Here is a 26,628-nt window from a genome sequence, read left to right as displayed (position 1 = left end):
TTTTTTATGTCATGTTTTTTCGTTGTGTTTGATTAAATGATCACTTACTACTCCTTCTTTGAAATAAACTAGATTGAAATAAAGTTATATTTTAAAGTGTTTTTTTACTTAATAACTCAATTTTTAGTAAGATTATTTAAAAATAACCCATATGTATGTTTTCATTGATAAAATTGAAAAGAAAGACAAATCTAATTAATGAATTAAATTGTGAATTGTGATGAGAGGAAGATGATGACAAAATGGTGAAGAAATTGGACAATGGTGGAAAACATCCCCACTTACCAAAAGAACAAAAAAAATGTTTGCAAGTGTAATAATTAAAAGGCATAAGTCAATTACAGATAATTTAGGGCTGGCTATGATTGAGATGGATGGTGTATAAAAAAATAAAAAATAAAATTATATTAATCTGAATTTAAAAAATAATTAAAAGAGAATAGTATGGGTCCTGATGAATAAGATGTTGAAAATTGTGTGTCATTTACTTCAGTGGCCCCCTTTATTACAGTACTACCATAATTATCTCTTTCTCTGCATGTGACTGTTTGGTTGGTTTGTGAAACAAGAGACTTTCTTTTACTACAGAGAAAGCATCACCAACAATGGCAATTCAAGATTCAACATTTTACAATTTTATTTTACCATAATTTTATTTTTTAAAAGATAATTTTAGTAAAAAAGATAATATAAGATAAATGATTTGTTATGCATAAATTATTACCTTAATTGGCTTAGTAATAGTAATAAGAAGAATAAAAGGGTATCATGTGCAGTTACTATATGAAAGACAAGTGAGATGAAGACAAATTTTTAAAGATGAGGAGATAATTAAAGATCTTCTTTCATTTTTTTTTGTTATGGAATATTTTTTTTTTGAGAAGGGAATAAAATTTAATAAAGTAAAGGGTAGTGAAGAATAAAGTGATCATTTGGATAATAAAGAAAATATTGTTTTTTTTCTATAGATTATTTGGGATTTTATTATATTTCTTGTGTTTTATTTGTTGTTAAAATAACATTAGGGATTAGGTATAGAGAAAGACTACATTCTTAGTTGGTTTGATAACTCAAAATTTTGTATTTTGGAGCTTGTTCAATCTTGGACTTTTATAGGTTTTTTTAAAGTTGTTTGATAAAAAAAAATATTTAAAAAAAGTTAAAATAAATTATTGAAATGTCTGGTTGTATTTAAAATTAAAATATTTTAATATTTTATTTATAATGTTTTGATAATTAAATAATATGTTTTTTTAAGTCAATGTCTCTTATATTAAACATGGGTTGCTGGTGTACAACATTGTTTTTATGTGCATTTTATGTTTTTAGTGTTGCTACAAATTATACATGTATAATATAAAATTGTAACAACCAACTCTACATATAGTTATAAGACCTTTTTTATACTGTTTATTTTTATTTTTTATTATACTCTTTTTTAATATTATATTTATTTTATTACAACTAATTAATAACAGTTAAACTAAATAAATATATTCACATAAAAGTTTCTATTATAATTAATTTTATTTAATTTGTATCCTTGACAAATTTTCTCGTTATGAAATACATAAATATATTTTATTTTATATAAAATAAATAATTTAATTTGTAACTTTAGAGAGACATTAGAGTTTTATTTCATTATTTATTCTATTATATATATATATATATATAATTAATTTTAGAGAAACATTTAAGTTTTATTTCAATGTTATATTATTATTATTGCATATATTGATGATCTGACAAATTAACCTCACACAAGAAAATGACTTCATAATTAATTTTGTAACATCAACCACCATTAAAGTCATCAGAGTTTTTCTGCATTTTCTTTCGTCTTCAATATTAAAAAAAAAAATTTAATACTTATCTTATAAAATTTTAAATAACTTTCTTTTAAAAAAACTCAATATTAAAAAACTCTTATAGTCTAAAACAAAAAATAAAATAAAATATATATATATATATACCCATAGTATAATTACACTTTAAAATACGGGACTTATTTGGATTCGAATTATTTAAATAATTCGATTATTCAAATGATTGGTGATAATTTTGACATGAGTATATTTTTGATAAAACTATTAATATATAATGATAAAATAAAATAATTTAAAATAAAAACTATTTTAATATTTTAAGTAATGAATCAAATAATATGATTAGAAAGATAAAATATTTGAATTATAAATGAAAAAGGCTATATAATAAAATAAATTATTTTACCATTTCATATTATATTTGCTCCCAAACTTTTTACATATATTAATATATTTATTTGAGTAAAATAACTGAATAAGTCAAAAAAAAAAAAAGTATTAATCCAATAATTGCAATTTGGAAATACATGTGTTCCCAATGAATTTTACCATTTTACTGTATAGGGAAATTACATTTTTTTACTATTCCATTTTCTTTGCTACAGTGTTGTTTGTGACTTGTCATGTAAAATGTTTGAGAGATAAAGAAAAAAATAGTTTAAATTATCTAAATGTGTTTAATTAATAGACATTAAACTACAAATGAAAATATCAACACTAGGTCACTACTATTTTATGAACGAATAATTTTATTATTTTGTAAATAATCTATAGGGAAACTTGTATGATTATTAGGGAAATTAGTATGATTATTTTCTTCTTTTTCCTTTTTTCTCATGTTTTTGAATTTTTAGTTTTTTTTTTAAATCATTATATTTTATTATTATGTTTAAACTATTTTTATCATTTTTTAATATAAATTATCCATTTTAAAAAAATATGTAATTTTTTTTATGATTTTAATAAATTACAAACCTATTATCAAAATAACTAAAATAGTCATGTCATAATTGATATTAGGTAAATGTTTATAAATTATTCACATGCATTACATGATAAAAAAACATCCGTACTGAATTCACAATTTTCATTTGACATGCAATTAATTCTACCTATAATCAAAATGCAGGTGAATATTAATTTATTGTTTTTAAAAACAAATTTGAAAGTTTGAATTTTTACTAATTTAAAATATTTTAATACCTTACAAATTTAACACTAGTCAAGACTTGTAATTAACACTTAATTTTATTTTATTTTTGAATATTGTAAACTAGTTTATACTTCTCATAGTCATTCTCTTCAATTCAACTTTGAAAGCAATTTTTTATTTTTATCATTTTGAACTATATGAGTGAATTTCTTATTATTTAAACAATAGAATTGTCAAGACAAGGATCTTTATTAAGGCCAATTAAAATTTCACACATTTTCTATCAAATCACAAGGTGTTTAAGTTTTATCTTAACAATTTTAAATGTCGTTAACTTAATATATATGTGATACTTATAAATAAATAAAAGATTAAAATCACTAATTTAATTAACGAATTTCAACGAATGTAGAATGTTGCTTATGATAGGGATGAAAGAGTGATTACGAGATTATTTGAAATTAATAGTCAAAGTATTTTAATTAAAAAAAACCTTTAAAGAGATAACCAAATTTGTTATAATTTTAACAAAAGTATAAAATTGTAAAGTTTACCCATGATCATTCCACCTTATTTAAACTATTATATCAAATAAAATATAATAGGAATATATATCTATTTAAAAAAAATTATAAAACTTTTATTTTATTTATTTAATTAATATTATATATTGGACCATTATCTCAAAAATAAAAAAAAATAAAAAAAATATTTAAACTAAAAAAAATGTGTTTTCATGTATGCCCAAAATTTATTATTATTATTTTATTACTAATGGCATTATTAGAGATTTTATAGACATTTAAGACTGCTATCTCCTTTTCTCTCTCTCTCTCTCTCTTATCTCCATTGTCGTCTTCTTCCCCACTCTCTGACACACTGCTCCTCTTCCTGAATGGAGTAAAAACTTGGTGCCTGATAGTGCAAGCAAAGCAACCACCCCCACCTTTCTCCTTCTCCCTCCCTCTGTAAAAAAGATTGAAATTTGCTTTTCTTTTTTATCTCCTTTTTGGCCCCTCCCTAGCTATAACCCTCATATTTAGACCTTCACTACCAAAAACCCATCTTCAAAATTCTCTCTTCCATCAACAACAAAGCTACCCAGACCAGACTCTCATTTCCTTTCCTCCATTAACTCAAAACCCTAAATTTCTTAGGCAAATTAATAAACCATGTAGTATCTGAATTTTCATTTTTTTGTCTTTTTGCTTCTTCTCAAAGGGGATAAGCTTAGTTCTCACAAAAGGTACACTTATTCTTCTCATATACAGAATTGTAGATCAACTGTTTGATTAAATTCATATATATATATCCTGTTTTGATTAATTTGTTCTCTCAATTTCAAGGTTTTTCAGGGATGACAAGTTTTAAGGAAACATCTCAGATTCAAGAAATCTAAACCATGTTTTTATTTTCTTAAATACCCACTTCATATCCTGTCTTGTTGTTGTTCCCCTTCCAACCCTTCTCCTTCCTTTTGGTCTCCAACCAAACAACACTACATATAAAGGTGTGTGAAAACAAAGAAAGAAAAAAAGGAAAATGGAACTTTCAAATCGTCATGAGGAAGATGGTGGTGATATCCCAATGCCGATGATGATTCATCATCAAGAACCCATTGCATCATCACATACCAACAATCATCATCATCATCAAATAATGAATTCAAATGGTAACAATATCAATATGAATCCTAATTCTTCTCTAGATCAAGATCATGAGAACCAACAAGTGGTGCCCTACAAGAAAATGACTACGATGAAATACAGAGAGTGTTTAAAGAACCATGCAGCAGCCATGGGTGGGAATGCAACTGATGGATGTGGAGAATTCATGCCTAGTGGAGAAGAAGGTACAATCGAAGCATTAACTTGTTCTGCCTGCAATTGCCATCGAAACTTCCATCGTAAAGAAGTTGAAGATCAAACATCATCTCCTTCATGTGATTGTTTCCACAGTCCACAATATCCAAACAGAGGTCAACAAAGAAAGCTGCATCTTTTATCCCATCATCATCATCATCATAATGCAATCTTAGGACCTGCCCCGGAGTCCTTAGGGTACCCTACAAGACCAACCCCACATCATCACCAGCAGATGATAATGTCTTACAACATGGGATTTGTTCCTAACTCAGATCACTCTGATGAACAAGAAGAAGATATTGGTGGGTCTTTGTCCAGGCCAGCTCATCATCATCAACATCTATTGAAGAAGAGGCACAGGACTAAGTTCAGTCAAGAACAGAAGGAGAAAATGTTGAACTTTGCTGAGAAAGTTGGATGGAAATTCCAGAAACAAGAGGAATCCATTGTCCAACAGTTCTGTCAAGAAATTGGTGTGAAGAGAAGAGTTTTGAAGGTTTGGATGCATAATAACAAGCACAATCTTGCTAAGAAGAACATGATGAACATCATTCCTCAAACTACTACTAATTCACTCACCTAATTAATAATTAATTCCTTCCCCATTTCAGGTTCTAGTTCTTTCTTCATCTTCTTCTCTGTTGAGTCTGTTTTGTTTAATTTGGACTTTGGAGTTATAATATTATTATTATTATTAGTCAGATAACAATTCTGGTGCATGCAGTTGTACTTGTGGGTAATGTTTATTTTGTCTAATCTATTTAGGGATAGGGTTCAGAACTTTATGTATTATTATTATTATTATGACTGATCGATTGAGCATTTGCACTAATTTAATGTTGTTTCCAAAATTTGAGCATAAGATCTCATAAAAATGTGTTCTTTTGGGGATTTGGAAGCTTTTCTTTTTAGTTTGATAACCCTTAATCAGTGTACTATTCCATTAATCAATGTCATCACAAAGGTTCAGTCTTTCATTGCAAGGTTTGGAACACTATTTTCATGAACAACATATTCATGTAAAGCTTGTTTCAAGTTAGGTTATTTATGATTTTTATTGCCTTTTTTTAGAAAAAAAACTTGTTTAATGAAAAAATAGATTATTTGAGATTTTAATTGGTTTTAGTTTTAAGGGTTTTGTCTTATGTATATTGTAATTAAAGTTGCTAAAAATTGTGTGCATCTCCAAGTTGTATGGTATATGCCAACTAGAGATTTTCAAAACATGTGATTTTTTTTATAATTATGGAGATAAAAAAAAATCTTCATGAGGAACAACAAAACTTAAAAATAAACTATAATGGTTGGAGCCCAACTAGTATAAAGATTAAAGACCTTAATTTGATTGAATAAAATGTCAATTTTGGTTTAGAATATAGAAAAATAAACTTTGTTTGAAAAAATTTGAATCTTAGTTTATGCAAGATATTTTGTTTTTGTCTATTATAATCTAGCCTACTTTAATATTGGTTTTGAGTTTTTTTTTAAAGAGTTACATTATTGTGCATGTTTAGAAATAACTTATTTATTTAGAAAAATAATAAGATTTATTAGTCATAACATTTCATTTTAATTTAGAGTGTTCTTAGTGTTTAAACATAAATCTGTATATGTATCAATAACTTTTATTGAAAGAGATTAGAATTAAAATTAAGAAACAAATAAAATAAGTCTATTTGATATAAAAAAAAAATATTAATCATGATATATATCCAACTATATATAATTTTGAGAAAAAAAACTTTATAATCTGAATTATTTCACCACTTTCCAAGATGAGCATGCAGTTATTCTAGTTACTTCCAAATAGTTGTTGGCATAGTTATGGTAATAATTATATATTTTTTTAATGAAAAAACATGTCCAACTCTAATTGTTGAATTTATTTGTTTTGCTATTAATTATTCAAAGGAAATAAGAGAACAAACATGGTAGATAAAGTAAGAGACAATGATTCAAAAGATAGTGTTAAAAAATGTTAGATGGGCTTATTGAACTAGTTTTACTACTAAGTTTATCGAGCTAGAATTTCGATATTTTTTTCAAAATTTTGATTTTTTTTCTCCAACTGGTTCACCGATTTTGATTCCATTTTCGAAAGTTGTGAATATTTTCAAGGTTGAGAATCCATTGAGGAAATTGATGCAACTAGCTTGAGAATCAATGTTTTCAAGGAATTGGTTGTTTTAGATATTAATTATTGGGTTATTATTTTCTTTTATTGTGTTTTTTTGTCAATGAGTACTTGTACTACAATTAACAATCCGTTTTGTTATAATAAATTAATTGAGTTGTTTAATTTGCGGGTTAATTACCCTTGAACTTAAAACGAATGTATATATATATAAACTAAGTTAATAGGTGGTAATGTAATATTGAAGTTTTTATTATAAAACAAATAGAGAAACAAAAAATAATAATATATAATAAATAAAATGAAATGGGTTTTCCAATTTGGCCCAACATGAGTTTCCTGATAACATAAAACCATAACAAAAATTAAATTCAAATATAAGACTCATAAATGTGGTAATTAATCTTGCAAAAGTTGGATTTCTTAACCGTTTTTAAAATTGTAACCTTAATGAGGATCTTGATTGTATAGTTAGTGAAGACATTATTGATTCGGTTATTAATAATATTATATATATATATATATATTAAATAATAATAAAAATGAAACTAATAAGCTTAATTCTCCCATGAATGAATGAATAGTAGATTAATTATATATAGAAATAAAATAACTTCTCTTCATAAGAGAGAATCGCTACTTCTTAATTTGTTTTTAAATGTCCTGAAAAGAATACGTGCATGGTACTCCTATGAGAGTTTAAGGATAAATTTATAAATGATTATTGTAAAAGGTTCAAACTCAACTATGTGCACAAAATGAAGACCTATTTTGCAGATTAGCAGCTTCTTCTTCTTCTTTGATGTTCTTACCAGAAGAAATCAAAGCATGGAATATATAAAACAAATAAAATATGATAAAGTTTTATGAAAAAAAACCTTAAAATTTTAAAATGAATTAGTTTGATGTTGACTTATTTGAGACTTTTATTATATTATTTAATATAATTTAATAAAAGGATTATTTAAAATAATTTAATAAAAGGAGGTTAAGGTTTAGTTTTTAATTAGTTAAATTATTATAAATATATATATATATATATATATTATAAATTTTATATTTGTTAAGTTAGGTATTATAAATATATATAGACATTGTTTCTAATATCTGACATTAAAGAAAATCTAAACTATAGCCACTCTTTTTGTAGGTTTTTTTGTGGTGAATATCTTATATCTTAAAAATTATTATTGATAAGGTTTATTTTAAAATTATTATTCTTTTTAATAAAATAATAATTTCTTTGGTAAATAGCAAGAATTTAATTTCAGTAAATAGTATATTAGAGGTTGTTTGATTTTATTTATTTACTTATATATAATAATATTTAATTTTAAAGTGTCTGAATTGTCGTGTCGAGAGTTGTGATTAATTTAAACATGTATGTGAGAGTAAATTGGTATTTGGGTTGAGTCGTGGTTGAACAACCCGTCCATAAATTTGAAAAATTAAATAAAAAATGTGATATAAACAAGTTTCAAACTTATAACCTCGATGTTTTAAAGGAGACAGAATAATATTTTATATTTTAAATTTAACTTCAAAATTGATTAATGTAATTTAACTTTAAAATTGATTAATGTATGACATTTTTAACAATATAACTTCAACATTTTAAACAACTAAATTAATAATATTTTAAATTTATTTATATAATTTTTTTTTATAATCAATTATTTAAATAATATTTTATATTTTAAATTCAACTTTAAAATGGATGAATTTATAACATTTCTAAACATATAACTTCAACATTGTTTATATAATTTAATTTATATATATATATTTTTTATATAATCAACTATTTAACTAATATTTTATATTTTAAATTCAACTTTAAAATAGATGAATTTATAACATTTCTAAACATATGTTTATATAATTTAATATATATATATATATATATATTTTCCTCATAATTATATATATCAATTATACATTTATAAAAAAAATTAAAATATATTTTTTATTAAACAGTTGTTTTAAAAATAAAAAATCCTCCAAATAACCAAAATCAAACCATCACTTAGTTTAATATAGGTTTTTCAAGAAAAAAATTAGTTTTTGTTTTTTAATAATTAAAATATCCTTAACTTTTTCTCTTTATATACATAAAAAAATTAAATGATAGTTGAGTTTTAGATAAATTAGGAAGATTTCCGTGCGATGAACACGGATAAAAATATATTGTTACAAAGTCCCGCGTTCATTAAATTTGGTGTTGAATTTAAAATATAAAGTGATATTAGCCTAGTTGGTTAAAGAGTTATATTTTTTTCTGTTAGGTTGCGAGTTCGAAACATACCTATAGCATTTTCACTTTTTATTTTTAACCGTTTTAAGTTTATGGGCGGGTCAACCCAGAATCCGACTCAAGTATCCATTTATTCTCTCATATATATCCAAATTAACCACAGCTCTCGATCGACAATTCGGACACTTTCAAAATTAATTAAGCATCATTATATATATATATATATTATAGTTAGTTAAAAATGTTACGCGTTTATCAAATTTGGTGTTGAATTAAAAATATAAAATATTATTAGCTTAGTTGCTTAAAAAATTGTATTTTTTTATTAGGTTACGAGTTCGAAACATTTCTATAACATTTTTATTTTTAATCGTTTTAAGTTTATTGGTGGGTCAACCCAGAATCCGACCCAAGTATCCATTTACTTTCACATATATATCCAAATTAACCACAGCACTCGACCCGGCAATTCAGACACTTTCAAAATTAAGCATCATTATATATATATATATATATATATATTTTTAGATAAAACCCCAATAACTATTAGATCAAACAAGGCCTTAGAGACACTTGCCTTACCTAGAAGAATGTAGGTGGGTCCCTAAAAGAATAAGGACCCTAGTTGTTTTGTTTAGTCAAATCTTTTCTCAAATCTATCGACATGAAAAAAATAGTAGATGAGGGGAACATGGCATGAAAAAGCCATCATCTCAATGGTTGAAGATGGGGAGCAACATCTAAAGGTTTTGTTTTTGTTTGTTTAACTTTTAATGTTACATTCTAATGTTTCTTTTTTCTTAAATAAAAGACAGTTATCCAAATTTTAATAAACAATTTTTTTTATAAAAAAATTCATCAGTTGGAGCAGGTGGGTGGGGGAGAGGTTGTGATTTCAATCACATTTCACACACATGGTGCCGTTAACTATGCATTATGAATATCACTTTTCATCATTATACCTACTTCCAATATCATCCCCCATAAATAAAGGATCCGATCCGATCCAACCCAAATCCTATTACTAAATAATAATTAAATCCACCATACAAGAAAAAACCTCATAAAAATCCTATTATCTTGTTAGTTAATCATAAATAAAATGCAAGCAAATTAACAATCAAACCAAACCCCATCAAGATTTTCTAAAAAAACAAAATCACCCACCACCATGTAAACAAAATGAACAAAAAAAAAAGAAGGTAAAATTACTAAATATTAATTAACCAGATTATTTTCTATCTCAGTTTCTTTACCAAGGTGCTCCTCCACCACCACCATCGCCGGCGCCGGCGCCGGCTCCACCGCCACCCAAGACTCCATGCCAATACCCATGATGACTAGAAGAAGAACCTCCTCCTCCTCCTCCTATTACTCCATGATCAGAGTTGTTATTAGAAACCTGTTTCAAATCTTCAAAAGGAAACAAAATCCTATCTTGATGAACATTCCCATAATTCCCAATCCCCTCTAAAGAGAAACCCAAAGTTGGTTTAAACTCATGATGAAGAGAAAACCCAGATGGGTAAATCGGATCCGAATCAGAAATAGACATGGGCATGAAATTACCCCCACCCCCACCATTCAGATTAATCCCTGTCAACAATTCCAAAGCCGAACTAGAAGAATTCTTCAATGGGTTTCTTCCATTCTCACTCGAATCAAAACCAGGAACATGAATCAACTCTGATGGGAAACCCAAATTAAGATCCCTCCCTTGTTCAATAATCTTGGGCGGATTCACAACCAGATTATCATGATGCATCTTGTTCTTCATCACTGATGATGATGATGATGATGATGATCTCTTGTTCTTCCTTGAAGCTCCACCAACAGGAATATTTCTCAAAGATCCACCTTCAGTCCAATACCTTTTACAAGTCTTACAAAAGTATCTTGGTTGAGAAAGACTGTAATTGTTATAATAACAGAATTTTGTGTTTGTTGAATTACATCTTGGACAATTCACAGCTTGTTCTTTCTGAGGTGGCCTAATTCCTCTTCTCTGTAAATTAGCAGATGGGTTTTGAATTTCTTCCATTGGCTTCACCACTATCTCCTAAAAAGGAGGTCAGAAAATCAAAACAGAGTAATTTTGCATTTGCACTCACTTTAATACCACTATCAAACAAAAAGAAGAGAACATGAAAGAGATAGATGTACTTTTTCACAAATCTTAACCCACTAAAATGATATTCAAAATTTGATCTTTTTCATATCTATATATATATATACATGATCAAAGGACAGATAGAAGAATTATACCTGTACTGGGTGTGGCCATTGGACAGTATCCATTGAAGAAGAGTAAGGAAGAAGAAGAAGATAATGTATGCTTTTCAATGGGTTCTGATTTCTGAAGAACTGGAAAAAGGAATGTTTTAGTGGCTTCTATGTGGAACTTGTGTGGAAAGCACTTTCTTGATATTGATATGGGTATGTATAATAGAGAAATAAAAAGATTTAAAAATGTTTTCTTAGTGGGGTTGGAGAATTAATAAATAATAAATGGGTATAATTAAAATTTTAAAAAATGTTAACTTTTTGTTTGTGGGTGGATGTCTCTATGTATAATTGTATATCTTATGGTGCCTAAACAACTTTTTTTCTTATTTTTATTAACTAAATAATAAGAAAGTCAATTTTCTTTATTTATTATACATTAAAATAAATAAATATCTGAATTTTATTCCCTTTAACAAATTAGTATAAAAAAACATTTTAATGAAATTATTTAATCTTTTTAAATATAATAAACTAAACCTTTATTTCTGATTAAATATTTATTAAAAATATAACAATCAAAATATATAAATATATATTCATTAAAATATCCTATTAGATTCTTTCATAAAATAAACTCTAATTTATAATATATATATATATATATTCATTAAAATATCTTATTAGATTCTTTCATAAAATAAACTCTAATTTATAAAAGTGTCAAATCTAATGTGATTGGAATTTAGATTTAAACAGTGAATTTTGTTTAGATTTTTTTTTTTATCAAAACTAAAACCATTTACTTTGTTAAAAAAATCAAAGAGTTTTTTTTTATAATTTTGATTTAAAATTTTAATAAAAATCACTTTTTCATTCAAATTTTACCTTAAAAAAGTTTAATTTAATTTAGTCATATTTATTTTTCGTACCAAACAAAATTAAAATTATTTTCACTAGTTTTTTAAAAATTGTCTCGATAGGATAGAATTCTGTTAAATATTAGAATCTAGAAGCATAAAGACTTACTTCAAACTCCATATACTCTCAAGAGAAGAGATCATGGTTGCAGCGCGAAGCACTCTTGTGTACTTACGTCACTCAGTTTGCGCACAACCCTACCCGTTATATTATGGAAGAATTGAGCTTAAAGTCATGTAATGAAAATAATAGTCATTCACTTTTTTTAAAAAAAAAATTGTCCCGACATGGTTGAATTTTGTTCAACAACATAACCATCTATAGTTTATAATCTAGAGAGGCATAAAGACCCAATTCAAACTCCAAATATTCTCAAGAGATGGTTGTGGCGCGAAGTACTCTTGTGCACCTAGTCACTCAACTTGCGCGCAACCCTTCCCGTTATTTTATGGAAGAATTGAGTTTAAAGTGATGTTGTGAGAATAATAATAATTTAAGTAGAATGATAAAAATATAACTATTGAAGAAAATCAAACAAATATATTAAAAATTAAATTAGTATATATAAATATTTTTCAAAAACAGGTCAAAGTTCATTTCTTACTTTTGTCAAATTTTAAAAGTGACTGTAATTATGAGAGTGATGGTACTTATAACATGATACTAATTTTCAAATAATCTTAATTATGTGAAAATTAATAGTTAATTGTTAAAAGATTAAAGTAATTAAATAACACTAAGTATGTTGACAATGTTGTCAACTATTTCAACAATATTCAAGACTTGTTTGATGTAGAAAATACTAAACTCAATATTCATAATTTATTTCTTTTATTAAACCACTTTGTATATTAATTAAAGACTATACTTGTGTTATTTGATTCAAATTAATTTTTTTTATAAAATAAAATAGTAATTAGATTGTAAGGAAGTATTAGGACCCTCCAACATATAAATTTTAAATTAAAATATATTATTAAAAGAAAATTACCTTTTTTCACAAATTTAATATTACAAACAAACACATTTTTTTTAAAACAAAAGCAGATTTAAAAAAAGTCAAAATTGGTTTGGTAGAGACTTTTTTACTGATTGGGTCAAAATTTATGATTAATTGGCAATTATAGTGTCCTCTTCGATCGTGGGTCTTTTTTTATATATATTTTTCAGTTGCATTGATTAATTTCACTTTAACTTTATATCATCACCATTCATTGCAGTAACTTTAAAATTCACACCTTTAGAAAATTAAGCACACATTGGATAAAATAATAATAGTAAAAATAGTAATGTATGAACTATAACTCAACAAGATAGTTGGGTTGTAAAGGTCGATTTAAGATCAAAATGTCGCGCGTTTGATTTAATTTGAAAACGTTCTATTCATAGAAGTGGAGATATAACTGTAACTATCATGTTAGTTTTCCTTAATTCAAAAATAGCTTAAAAATATACTTTTATCTTTATTAATTTATAATGAAAAAATCTATGATCAAACAAGCCCTAAGGAATGATATTATATATATAAAAGATAGATTGTGCAAGAATTTAAAATAAAACGAAACTAGTCAAAATTTGTCAACTTTAATTAAATTTGGTTTTTATGAGAATTAAAGTTTGGTGTTCATGGTTAATATATATTTATTATTATGATGAATATTATTATATATTTGATGGAATAAATATATTGACTCAAAGGTCTTTCTTTATATATTGATAAAGTTTATATGATGTAGAGGGTTGTTGATTATGGTCTCCCTTTATATCTTTTTGGTAATTTATATTCTATTTTATTAACAGCAAAATTTTTGTTATAAATAAAGTTTTATGTAGCACGTTTTAAATTATCAAATTATTTTATTAAAAAAAATTACATCTAATTTAATTTAAATTCCATACTAAATATGAATATATCACCTGACCTTTTAATTTAATAATAAAAAATTACAATTATGACAAAAAAGTATGAAGCTAATAATATATTTGAATGGTAAAATTGGAGAAATTTAAAAAAAAATTATTTCAAATCTTAAAGTTTGAGTCTCGTTGTTATTAAAATTATATAAAATTGTATTTAAGATATTTATAAATAAATAAATAAAATATTAAAATGACTAATTTAATTATCGAATTTAAATGAATCAAATATTTTTACTATCAATTTTGTATCATTCTATTTTATTGGAATAATTCAGTTGTTAAATAAATTTAAGATGAGTTCAACTTTATGAGAATATATTTAATTTTAATTAATCAATGGGACATGCGTGTTGATTTCCTTTTAAGTTTTTTTTTTTTTTTTTATCGTTTTTCTTTCAAACCAACTTTAATTCTATTTTTTTAATCCATTTAAATCTTAATTTTTAAAAAGATGTATTTGAATTTTAATTTTATCGGCGCCTAATTATCATCCCAAATAGTATTACGAAAATCGTTGAACATTCAATAATTGTAGTCGTTCTATTCGTATGAAAAGCGACATAATAAGTCGAAGAATTATTCATTTTCTTAAAGATTTAAGAGTGGACAATTTGTTGGGTAAAATAATTTTCATCTATTTCTTATTATTTTTAATATAAATAAATTACTATTCATTGTTAGGATTCATCATGTCATCACAAACTCTTTAAATAATTGTTAGAAAAATTTAGATTGATGCTAACATAATTGAGTTAACATTTCAATTATTTAATGCATATCACAACATTATGATTTTTTCTGAGATTAATTTCGGAATGCTGTTAGAGTCGGTCGAGAACTTAAGAACTCACTGACCTATTAACTAATATTTTTTATTTTTATTTATTTTCGCTCCATATCATATTTTTTTTATTGTGCCATTAACTTTATTTTTATTTTTATTTTTATTATTATATTCCAAACCTTCAGAAAATGGGTTTTTATATTAAAAGAGAAGAAAGAGCACCGAAACCAAATAAAAATATTAAAATAGATAAATTGTGTTTATTTATATTATTGAAATGAAGAAATAGCACCTAACGGCCGTGAGACGGATATGGTAGGATCCATAACGGCGATTAAGTGAATAAGCGACACGTGTGAAGAGAAAAAGGCGGAGAGGCGATGGTGGTGGTGCCCGCTTTTTTATCAGTAGTGGGACTGCTCATCCAAGAAGAAGAAGACATTAATGGGTCCCACTTTCTCTCACTAATTTTTGCGCATGCACATTCATCTCTCTTTCTTAGCCGTCCGATTAGAAACCCTCTTCTTTCTGTCGGCCTCCTTTGATTGACGATGATTAATGATGTCATCCCAGTGGCCATCTTCTTCTATGGTGCGTTTCCACCTCATACTGTGTGTGTCCCGTTTGTTTCTTATTTATTATTATAATGTTAAATTAGCGATTAAATTGTCAAATTGATATTTATAAATTAATAAAATATTAATGTAATTAAATTAATTACCAAATTTCAGCCAATTAAGAGTTTTGACTACCAATCGATAATAAAAAACTCTCAATTTTAAAGAAAATTATATATATTTTTAAATAACCTGATTATTGGAAAAAATAATAATTGTTTATAATTTTGAAGAAAATTATATATATTTTTTTGATAAAAAGATTATAAATGTATTAATATATAATGATAAAATATATAATTAAAAATATATATAATAATATTTTAACATTTTGATTAGTGAATTGAATAGAGTTGGAATAAGAGAATGTTTTAATTTTTTATTTTTTTTTGTTATAATTATTTAAATAATCTCAATGAACAAAGACTTATTGACCTGTCTATTTTATTTATTTATTTATAAAAATAAAAGTTTGAATTTGGTGATGACTTATTAAGAGAAAGACAAATAAAAGAATGTTATTGAAGACTTTACAACATATGTCGGTAAGGTAAGGCCTCCAATGACTGTGTACAATCAAAATATGAGTGTATCTATGGAAAATGTAATCAAGGGTTTAGGGGATATTAACTCTTTCGAAAAAATTAACACGTAAATCATTTCAAACAAAGACAGATTAATATCCGAACAATTTATTGAGAAATTTGATGAAATGACCATAATAATGCCTTTATTTTGGGGAAATGATCATCGCCTCGTAAACTTTGTAAAAATAACTTTTCGGACGAAAATATCTCTTCACGTGACGCGACGGAACTATAATTTGTCGAGTGTGTCATCGCCTGATGCGACCGCTACCGTGAGACTCCAATGAATTAGGGTTTTGTATTCGTTGAGCGTGACGTCGCGTGACGCGACCGCCATCGTGAGACTCCAACAAATTAGAGTGACGCGACGCTTGATGCGACGGAGTATTTTCGATATAACACTGGGAAAGTAGTTATTTATAGGAGTGTTCATCGGTTCGGTTTTCGGGTTATTCGAGTTCATCGGTTCGATTTATTTGAATTTTTATTTTTTTAGCCAATTCAAAAACCGAACGGAATTCAATTTTTTAATTTTTTAGAATAAATGAGAACTAGCATAACTCAAAATCAATTGCACCAGTCGGGAATTGAATCCGAGCCTGTAACGTGTCATAGTACTATTCTACCACTAGATCACTATTGCTTTTATTTCATATTTTTTTTATTATTAAATCTCGAATTCAAAATATTCTAATTTGATTATTTTAATTTTTTTTAAAATTAAGTTTGGAAGAATAAATAATAAAAAATGAATTCGATTTTCGAATTAAAACCCAAACTCGAAAATCAATTCAAAAACCATATTTGAATTCAAATTAGTTTAAAATTTAATTCGAAAATTGAAAATAAAATTCAAATTTTATCGAATATTCGATTTATACCCAGTATTATTGAATACCCCTAATTATTTTCCGAAGTTTTGTTAGGAGCTAATTGTATATTCATCACAGCTAAACTAAAGAGTGTGGGTTATTTCATCAAATTATCCCATTTTATTAACCTATTAAATTAAGACAATAATTAGGGAAAGAATGGTAGCCGTCCGATGACGAAGCAACATGAGCCATCCAGATATTGTATTGGGACCCACAAAATCTGAGATGGAATTGAAATGGACCCTCCTCTTCTATGGCTTGCAAGTTACGATTTCTCTATCCACGAGGAGGCAGTGCAGTAAGCTAGCACCACTATAAACCCAAAAACACGCAATCATCTGCCCTTTTTTTTACTTTTAATATATAAATTCAGATTGCTTACATACAAATAAAATTAGGGTGGATAATAATAGAATACTTAGGTTTCTTACTTATACATGACTTTTAAAAAAAAATTACATAATTATATATAAATGTTTTTGGTCAAACACATGTTCATATGATTAACTGTTGCAAATTCAATACAGAAAAATAATACAATCCGAAAAAGAAGGGATGATTATAACTTCAATTTAAAAGATTTAATGGAGAATCAAACTTATAATATTTAATATTTTTAGACATAATTTTTATTATTTTTTTCACAATTCTCTTTCATAAAATATATATTTATGGTCGAAATAACAAATTAGCACTCTTTAATACAATTTAGGACATCTTCTTCTTTATTGCCAAGTTTATATAAAATGATATTTTGTCTTAAATGATATAAAAAAATGTATTACATAACCTTTATAATTAAAAAAGATTAATAGTGACATGTAATTCTAAAGGTCATATATTATTTTTTTAATAAATATCAATTCATTAAAAACAAAAAATAAAAAGAAAGAGCCTTTATCTATCCCAATCCAAATTAAACTTCATCCACGACTTCATTCCTTTCACCCTAGCTTGACTCCCCTACCCTTCATCTCGCGACATCGACTACTCTTGCCCTAGCCCGACTCCCCTCCTCTTCACCTCGCGATTCGCTCTAAGTCCGACTAAACTCCATTTTATTTTGTGTTTCACCGGTCATCTTCTCTAGCCGTTCATTCCTAACTCGACGCTCACGGTCATCTGGTAGCCAATCATTTCTAGCATGTCTCACAACTCGATCATGTACTCTCCAACTTGAATATTTAATCTACGTATGTTTGAATTATTAATCTACGACTTGAATCGTTAATATATGGTTTTAGTTTTTGAAATTTAATTTATGATTAATGTTCTTGAATTTTAGGTTTTTTTTAATTGAAGTTAGTGTTTTTAATTTGAAGTTGATTAAGAGTTTTGTGTTCTTGAAATTGAAATTAAGAATTTTTTTCTTGAAATTGAATTTAATTTTTTTTAAAATCCTTTTACAAGAAATTCGATTTAGGGATATAGGGTTGCTAGTTGTTCATGAAATCGTTTTACTAACTTTGTTGATTATCTTATAAAAGGCTTAATTTTTTTAGTTTGCTAATATATAAAAAAATCAGATCGAATATAGATAAACCTTAAATCTATGGTATTGGTATTACAGCTCATGCATAGGACCTTCAAGAATAAAATCAACAAACAAACTTAGAAATAAACATTCTAAGTTCAGCAAACAAGGATTTAAAGTCAAAAATTCATCTTCATGTAAATGTATTGTATTAATTAAGCACTTCAAGTAGGCATAAGTATCACAACAAAGAAGATCAAATTGATCCACGTATAGTGTATATATATCTCTATAGAAGTAGTATACAATTTTATAGAAGAGTTGCCTAAGATGACAAGGAAATCACGAGGAGTAGAGCAGATAAACTTAAAGAAAAGAACTAATGTTCCGTATGATTGGTCCGAATCATTGAAAAATCGTCATTTAGTAGCCTTGTAAAATATTTATCGAAAAAATAGGTTATTGAATTTTAGGGTTTTTTTAATTGAAGTTAGTGTTTTTTGAAATGTATTTAGATTTTTTTTTTGAAATCATTATAAACTACATGTGAAATTTTCAAAAAGCATGCAACAACTTAAGCTTATGCTATTAAACTTATTAGAGTATATACATACATTATTCTTATTATTAATTCTGAAATTCAGATTTGACCTAATGATCAGGTCCTAAATTTAAGAAAAATATTCGGTTGAAGAAAACGAATCCTTTAAACACTTCACTAAGACAATTTTTTTTTTCTCCATGTACTAAGTAAGAAATTAGAATTTTGTATTCTCTTTTAAATATTTCACTTTATATAACTTTTCAAACATCACACTTAAATTTTTATAAATTTTTGAGATTCATACATTATCGGCAAGAAAATCTGATAGTCATTAGAGATGTTGATTAATTTTGTATTTGAGATTTGATGGAGTTTGTTAAATCATTTGGCTATAAAAATGGGTTTCTCTTTAGATTTTGGTATCATGAGGGTGATGATTTTTAAGTCCCTTCAACACAACACATGTTGGAGGTCTTAAATCTATTTAAGAGTTGTCTAGAGGTTATTATTTATCTTGATCCTAATGATGGTCTAAACTAAGTTAGTTCTGCTTTGAGCCCAATATCTTCAATATCTTAAAGATGGCGGTGAATATATAGTAGGTAAAGAAGATGATGAAATTGAAAATGAATAAGACACTGATTTTAAAGATGAACATGATGAGCCTCTTGAAGCTGGAATAGTGGAAGAAGATACAATGTCACAAATTTTCAAAGAAAATTTTAAACCTAATATCGAAGAAGGGGTTCAAGTTAGACTGAAGAGGAACATTTCGCTGTTGAAGAAGATTTTGAGGGTGTTGATAAAAACCAACATATTTTGTATGAAGAGGTTGTAGTTGAAGAGATTCGTGTAGAGGAATATTTTGTTGTTGAAGAAGAGGGTGTTGATGAGAATCAACATAATAATATTGATGAAGAGGTTGGGATCTAAAGAAGAAAAGGAAGATTTTGAGGGTGGATAAAAATCAACATATTATTGATGAAGAGGTTGTAACTGAAGAGATTCGTGTAGATAAATATTCTTTTGCTTAAAAGGAAGGTGTTGATGAGAATCAACATAATAATATTGTTGAAAAGGTTAGATGCGTAGAAGAAGAGATTTGTGAAGATGGTGAAGAAAATAATAGTGAAGCGACTAAAGATGAGTTGTTGGAATATATTGATGAGAGTGATCCTACTGTTACATATAGGATGATGATAGTGACTATGAAGGTTTTGATGACAATATGATATCTCATCAAACAAATAAACGACCAATTATGAGTATACCGTACAATGCATAATCAATTAATGGTTCTACAAAATTTATGATTGGAATGTATTTTGAAAGTAAAAAAATTATTAAAGTTGCAATTACAGACTATACTTGTGATTGTTGCGTTAGTCTACAATGGTTTAAACAAGACTCTTATCAAATGAGGAAAAAGTGTGCGAATATTGGTTGTTTGTGGATTTTTTAGCTAGTAAAGACAATATACCAAAAGTTGGATCATGAAAAATGTTATTCGGGCAATCATAACTGGTTGGTTACTTCCTGATATGTTGATTTGAAATTTAGGGACGGAATTTTATCGCCATTAGACATTTCTGTGAGGACAATGCAATAATTATGTAAGAAGCAATTAAATTGTGATGTCACTTTATCCCTTATGAGAAGAGCCAAGGGTTTTGTATGGGAAGAAATTAAAGATAACAATTATAAGGAGTTTGCTGATTTGTAGAGGTATATTGCGGTGTTGAAAAAAAATAATGACACAAGTACATTTATCCTACAAACCACCAAAGACGAATCAAGTGGATGGTTGGTCGGATGTAGACTTATCATCGGTTTAATGAGTATTTCTTGAAAAGTAAGAGCAAATGAGAATTATTAACGACAATTGATAGAGTTGCCAATAAGCACATGTTCCCAATTGCTTGGGTTTTTGTTGAAAGAGAGAACTTATCAAGTTGACCGTGGTTTCTAAAACTCCTAATTGATGATCTTCAATTAAAAAAAGTGTCCAACTTGACAATTATGTTTGACATGCAAAATGTATTTTTAGTAACATTATATCTTTCTTAACATCAAATATTCTTTCGTTTAATAGTTTTGACAAGGTTTCTATCTATTGAAAAAAAAGTTATCATTTTTTTTTGAACATTTATCTTTCTACCATTTAAATTTAAGTTGGTGTATGTTTTAATCGATGCGTCGTCTTATTTAGCTAGATCTAATTTTTCATTCTAGATTTTTGTAATTCAAATAATAACTTAATTGTTGGTGAATCGTTTGTTTTTTATATTTTCCAATCCAATTGTCTTGGTTATTATTTTTCGAATTTTTGTCCTTTTAGCTGCTTTTCTAGAGTTGTTTTTCGCCTTTTTTTTAATAAAAAATCATTAAAAATAATCTTTTAATTGAAGATATTTTTTCAAAATTTACTACCATTATTTATATGAATTTATCACTTTTTTTAATATAAGCAGATTATTAATTATTATTTGGTTTTTGGCGTTGTTTATCAAAATATCGGTCAAGAGCAATTTTCACAATCGTTTAGAATATTTAATAGAAACTGTTTTGACACCATTTAATTAGTTTGTTCGATCTTCTCTACTTGAATGTTACATATCTTTAGAGTTACCAACTCACCCCAAAAAAATAAATGATTGTTGGATTTTTTATTAAAATTTTTAATTTTACAAATTTATCATACTATTTAACATTTTAATTTTTATTTAGTTACTTTAGATTTGTTATTATTTTGTTAATATTTTTTTACAAATTAATTTCGTTGATGTATTTTCTTATTTAATTAATGATATAATCATTTAAAAAGAACTTCAAAAGTCAATACATGTCCCGCATTGCCCCGCTTCCACATTCAAAGACCGGTCTTAGGTAAACTCAGCAAACTATTGTACTAGAGCATTTCACTTCTCAGTACAACTCATTTACTAAAATATAAAATTTATAGTTAATTTTAGTTTGTTTAAACTTAAAATGTCACACAGTGATTTAAGATAAAAATTAAAATTTTTATTTTAATTATAGGTTTAAATCTCAACAAAAACCATTTTTTTAAAACTAGATCTAGGTCAAAAATAATTCTATTTTCTTTTTTACGAAATGGGGCAGCCCAAAACTTGGGCCGATAGTGTGGCAAAAGTATGATAGGGTTAAGATGGGAAGAACATAATGAGAGCATATAATACTATTCTTCTATATTTTAAAAAAACTTTATATATATATATAAATAATTTATTTATTCATTTTCGAAGATAATTTAATTCCTTTTAAAAAAATTGTTCTAAAGTCAATTCATGCCCTCACACCACACACTTGGCAAAAATTTATAAAACAAGTTAATTGAGATTGTAATAAAGAAACAATTGATGTGATATATGAAGATACATGTTGGGCTAAGATAAAAAGAACATAATGAGAACATATAACACCACTAGTTGTTCTATATATAAAAAAATTATATATGAGTTTTATTTTAAAAAAAATGTAATTTATTGAAAATGTTTATATGTTACAAGTGTTCAAACTTTCTATTTTATTTGAAAATCTTACAATTTAATAATACATAACATTATTATAAAAATTGATGTTTAAAAATAACAAAAATAGAAATGTTTTGACCCATTTATATATCTTTCAAATTGGACCAATTAGAAAAGGAACCTCAATGAAATATAAAGAAATATAAAGGACAATTGAAGCAACTTGCGGAAGCATCAAGAAACTATGACCTAGCTTGTTGATAAGTTTGGATGCTCACTTTAATTTATAATATAAATTCTTTAATTTTTTTTTATAATTAAGGAGAACTAGTTTAACACCCCATAACCATGGTCTCTCGTTTCAACTAAAAGCATTTTCAGATTAAATCGAACTCATGACATTTGGTCTCTTAAGTCGACTCTTACATCTGAGCTACCTTCGTGGATTATAAACTTTTTATATATTAAATAACCATATATCTGAATAACAATTAAATTTGCATTTAAGATGGTTTTTGTGAATTTTTTGTTTTCATACCTAAATTATGTTATTGTAAGAAAATTGCATGTATTACATAACTTCTTAGGATAACATATCTTCTAGATTAAACACCATTCAATTATTTATATTAGAATCTGGACCTAATTGATCATTTAATGATACAAGTCATCAACTTGTTGAGGAATGGAATAAAATTAAAAGGTTTGCTTTATTCTTTCCTATATGCTAGATTCTCCATCAATTACAAACTTCTCATTATAAAATCCACACAAGATCATCTAAATCTCTATTTCAAACCTAATATTAGATAATGTCAACTCGATTTCTAGATTTCCAATACAGCCTCTCAAAAAAGAGTTTTCTCAAAAAACCCTCAAAGTTATTCTCTTCTAATGACCGACAAAACTCAGGGTTGCCCATTTATCAGCAAAGTTCTTCCGAAATTAGGCGAGTTTTCGACAAATTTGACTCCAACAAGGATGGGAAGATCTCCCCGGATGAGTATAAGGATATCCTCATCGCACTTGGGAGGGATCATGAAGCCCGTGATGTACGTAAGATATTTGAAGTGGCTGACTTGAATGGTGATGGCTTCATTGACTTCAAAGAATTCACCGAAGCTCAAAAGAAGGATGGAGGTGTGAAGACTGCTGATATTCAGAGTGCGTTTCGTGCTTTTGATAAAGATGGTGACGGTAAGATTAGCGTGGAAGAGGTGTTTGAGTTGTTGAAGAGGATCGGGGAAAGGTGCAGCCTTCGTGAGTGTAGGAAAATGGTTAGGGCGGTTGACAAAAATGGGGATGGGGCGATTGACTTTGACGAGTTCGTGACCATGATGACTCGTACCATGAAGTTGCATTAGAAATGTGATTGTTCGAACTTATTGAAATCCTAATGTATCATTAGTGTACTTATAATATCTAATGTAATGTGATAAACATATATTGTTGAAGACATTTAGCAATATTGTTCTAAATAATCAAATCAATAATTTTAGTTTATTCATGTTAGAATTGAGCCTAGATTTATGTAATATTATCAACATGGTTTCTTTACAAAATTTTGATAGTTTTTAAAAAGAAAATGACTTTATGTATTAAGAACTTTTTATTGACCCTAAGATTATATATATATACAACAACAACAAAATTGTCACAAGTCCTTGAAATTTAATTTTTTTGAAACCTAAAATTACTTAAAAAAAATGTCAAGTTAAAGGGTGGATGTAACTTATGTCTCAATTTTACATGAATGAAAAATATTAAGGATTAGTTTGAACTTAGTACATAAGTTCAAAGGGCTACAATAAACTTAAATATATAATATTAGTAAAATTGGTGAGATTTGACGTTGGCTTTTCCAAATATGTCATTTTAGTCAAATAAAATTTCTTTTATATATATATATATATATTTTGAAAATGTTAGTTTCTTTTTTCTTTGGGATGCGATTAATTCTCGCGGGTTAAGTATATAACCCGCAAACACACTTAACCATTTAATTCAGGCGCAGAACTTATCGTTTGACGGACTCAAACTCAGGATTTAAAAAATGTTAAGAATATCCACATCTTTATGCCGCTAGGAATGTAGAGGGATTTAAAAAGAACCGACACGAGGACTTCCAATTTGCTTTTATAATTTAAAATAAAATTATATAGCATCAATAAAATCATTTAATTCATCCTCCAACATACAAAAAAAAAATCTTAAAAAAAACCTAATAAAAATCCGAAATAACCTACCACACCAAACAAGTTCTAATTAATGCATGCATTATTGCTCTATATATTTCAAAATACTCTATGAAGTAAAATCTAGAATAGGGACTGAGAATATAATCTAAATTGGAAGAGTAAACATAAATTTATAAATATATTTAATTAACTTATATTTTCCGAATGTAAATCACTAAAAAAATGTTTGAAATAAAATTTACTCAAATCCAACTTCAAATTCTAAGAATTTTAAATGGGTTTTGATTCTAGCAGAATATTGAATGCAATAAACAAACCTTAATAAAGTACAAATTCAAAAGAATCATCACTAAAGCAAGAAAAAAAATCAATGTAAATCTTAATTTTGAGAAAGACATGCCATATCATAAATTAAAACGGATACATAACTGAGAAATTACACATGCCACCTGAATAGGAAGAATTCTGCCAACCGATCAATCACCTCATCATGCCGGTTGGCACTGCCGGAGCGCTGGCCACACCCCTAGTCTGCCGGTCCACGTTGGCTTCCCAACCTAAAACATAAAATCGCACTAGGGTTTTCAACACAAAGATGAAAATAGTTTTATCTAATATGACAAATATGTTATAACTTGAATGGATTTGTGTTTAGATAGGTTTCAACCACTTTTTCTCGAAAAAAATGGATTAATGAAATTTGTTACATCTTTTCAAAAAATATGAGATTAAACCAACACACCTATGCCCATGTCGAAGCCACGATTCTTAAGCTCTCTGTATTCTTGACAAAGGGCACAAGTTTCGCAACAAAAGTGTACAAGGCAATCCACACAAGGGGCTTCTTCCAAATCGTATTGACCCCTCAATCTCGATCTATGGGCGCACGAATACAAACAAGCCAAACCAGTCACCATCAACAAACCATACAATGCACCACTCTCTCCACATGCTGCATGCAAAATAATAGCACAAATCTTAATTAAACTACCAAAAGCGTCGGTAAACATGAACATGCGTCGCTAAAGAATATAAAAGCGTCGGTAAATAAATCAATTTTTTAATAAAGCGCCGGAAAAAGGGTAAATTCTTACATGGGGAGCCTTTGTTAACAATCTCAGCTACCTGTCCAAATGTAATGCAAGGGCAAAACCCGGTTATAAAACCTACAATTATATACATCAAGAGTCAAGACAACAATAATATACTGTTTTAAACAAAAACATTATCAAAAGAAAGACATGGATCCAACGTTATTTACAGTTTGCTGGATCATCGCAACAATGGCAAAGACCGGTAGACCAGTGTCTCGAAGCGGAGTTAGTCGACGACTGGACTCCTGTAAAAACATAAGACGGAGCATTTCCGGGAACCCCTTGAGATGCATACTTGTTGTGTTGATGATGATCTTGCATTGAACTAGAATACATATTATTAATTTTTAGTATTATTATTTCTATTAAGGTAAGCTAAAACGTACGGTGACTATATATATGCCCTCTCTAGAGATTGCATATATTGATTGTTGTGTCTTATATTTTATAAGGTTGGGCTTATTTCATACTGAAATACTAAATATATTATTATTAGACAAATTTAACACAGGTTTCAATGAGGATTAGAACGTGCAAATTGCGTTACACATGGTCCAATGCATTTTTAGTTGACCAATGGAGATTAATTCAATTAATCCAAAATTTCAAATAATATTAATTATATGAATGTATGATTTAAATCTTCAATAAAAATAAAAATA

At 27.0% G+C, this 26,628-nt stretch overlaps 4 protein-coding genes across 4 annotated transcripts; 2 read left to right on the top strand and 2 right to left on the bottom strand.

The window, feature by feature from the left end:
• The first annotated feature begins 3,839 nt into the window (after positions 1 to 3,839).
• Positions 3,840 to 5,679, top strand: LOC124942352 (zinc-finger homeodomain protein 3-like). Its single transcript, XM_047482833.1, has 2 exons — positions 3,840 to 4,228; positions 4,329 to 5,679. Exon 2 carries the CDS (start codon positions 4,525 to 4,527, stop codon positions 5,428 to 5,430), a length of 906 nt encoding a protein of 301 aa, XP_047338789.1. The 5' UTR covers positions 3,840 to 4,228; positions 4,329 to 4,524; the 3' UTR covers positions 5,431 to 5,679.
• Positions 5,680 to 10,301: 4,622 nt separating this feature from the next.
• Positions 10,302 to 11,681, bottom strand: LOC124942269 (dof zinc finger protein DOF4.6-like). The gene is made up of 2 exons (XM_047482733.1): positions 11,501 to 11,681; positions 10,302 to 11,294 (listed from the first exon to the last, which is right to left on the bottom strand). Exons 1-2 carry the CDS (start codon positions 11,531 to 11,533, stop codon positions 10,488 to 10,490), a joined length of 840 nt encoding a protein of 279 aa, XP_047338689.1. The 5' UTR covers positions 11,534 to 11,681; the 3' UTR covers positions 10,302 to 10,487.
• Positions 11,682 to 23,461: 11,780 nt separating this feature from the next.
• On the top strand, positions 23,462 to 24,181 carry LOC124942417 (calmodulin-like protein 30). Its single transcript, XM_047482923.1, has one exon. The coding sequence runs from the start codon at positions 23,487 to 23,489 to the stop codon at positions 24,036 to 24,038; it is 552 nt and encodes a 183-aa protein (XP_047338879.1). The 5' UTR covers positions 23,462 to 23,486; the 3' UTR covers positions 24,039 to 24,181.
• A 1,153-nt stretch (positions 24,182 to 25,334) lies between these two features.
• On the bottom strand, positions 25,335 to 26,302 carry LOC124942899 (cell number regulator 1-like). The gene is made up of 4 exons (XM_047483468.1): positions 26,134 to 26,302; positions 25,967 to 26,038; positions 25,615 to 25,824; positions 25,335 to 25,429 (listed from the first exon to the last, which is right to left on the bottom strand). Exons 1-4 carry the CDS (start codon positions 26,300 to 26,302, stop codon positions 25,353 to 25,355), a joined length of 528 nt encoding a protein of 175 aa, XP_047339424.1. The 3' UTR covers positions 25,335 to 25,352.
• Positions 26,303 to 26,628: the final 326 nt, after the last annotated feature.

Source organism: Impatiens glandulifera, chromosome 6 (genome assembly GCF_907164915.1).
Source record: "Impatiens glandulifera chromosome 6, dImpGla2.1, whole genome shotgun sequence".
NCBI lineage: Eukaryota > Viridiplantae > Streptophyta > Magnoliopsida > Ericales > Balsaminaceae > Impatiens > Impatiens glandulifera.
This window is presented reverse-complemented; position numbering and strand designations above follow the sequence as displayed.